This window comes from Penaeus monodon, chromosome 28 (assembly GCF_015228065.2).
Source record: "Penaeus monodon isolate SGIC_2016 chromosome 28, NSTDA_Pmon_1, whole genome shotgun sequence".
In the NCBI taxonomy this organism is placed as follows: Eukaryota; Metazoa; Arthropoda; class Malacostraca; order Decapoda; family Penaeidae; genus Penaeus; species Penaeus monodon.
Window position 1 is genome coordinate 26,112,291 of NC_051413.1, and position 950 is coordinate 26,113,240.

The 950-nt window shown below is 33.7% G+C and overlaps 1 protein-coding gene across 1 annotated transcript in view; it reads right to left on the reverse strand.

Moving 5' to 3' along the window:
• Positions 1-950, reverse strand: part of LOC119591443 (protein NipSnap-like) — a gene marked incomplete at its 3' end in the record, with an annotated part of 10,976 nt that overhangs the window by 801 nt on the left and 9,225 nt on the right. The window contains 1 exon segment of the mRNA XM_037940184.1: positions 91-231. Within this exon segment, the coding sequence (XP_037796112.1) occupies positions 91-231 (141 nt within the window).

Genomic DNA, 950 nt, shown 5'->3' on the forward strand with positions numbered 1-950 from the left:
ACTGTTTACATAATACCGAAAGTAGACAAAACTGTCTGCATGATATTCAAACTACACATCCCGTCAACCCAACAAGAGAAAGATACGTACCTTCAGGAAGTACGAACGAATTTCATAAATGTTTCCTCCATCACGAGGTGTGACTGGCGGCCAGAAGCTGAAGGGTAACAGGAATTGATTTGAGCGTTGACGTAAAAACTGGTTTCTGTCCTTGATCAGACTGGTCAGGTCCTGTCAATAGGGTTCAAGATAGCATCTTTTCCTTTCAGTGTACGACTACTCACATTCCAAGCTTTACTTACTCTCTTGGTTAAGTTATCTACTTGTCTTGTCTATTTTGTAAATCTACACTACAAGGCAAAGCACAATCTTTTCAGATTTGAAGTTTCCATTTCATTTTGAACTGTGCAAGACTCCCTTTCAAAGTGCTCACTACAAACAATAAAACTAATTTGGAAAGACTGAATGATTCACAATTTAGACTCCATACTGAACTTACTACACCTTCAGTAATTCTAGTTGTATTACTGAGAAAATTAACATCATGTAATCCTAAGCAATAATTATGTCCTGCTCTGAGGAGTTATTTATTCACAATAACATCCTATGTCATTTTTGCATAGTTCTAACAGTTTCCCATTAATATCTTCAATGTAAGAAAAGACAGCAAAGTAAAAAATGTGTGCATATCTTTTTTTACTAGTGTCTCCTTTTAGGAATCTCTATATAAACATTACTTTGTGCACTTATTAGGCAATCCATCCACTGGACTTTATCTATACTTAAAAGAAAAACATGAGAAATGTAATAAGTAATCATATTAAATAGCTATATTTAATTCAATAGAACGGAAAGAACAAAAAAACAAAGAATGAGTAGTAAGTAACATATGATTTCACAGAAAGAGGGAGGACAAAAAAATTGTGAAAAAAAAATGTGAGAATAAAGTG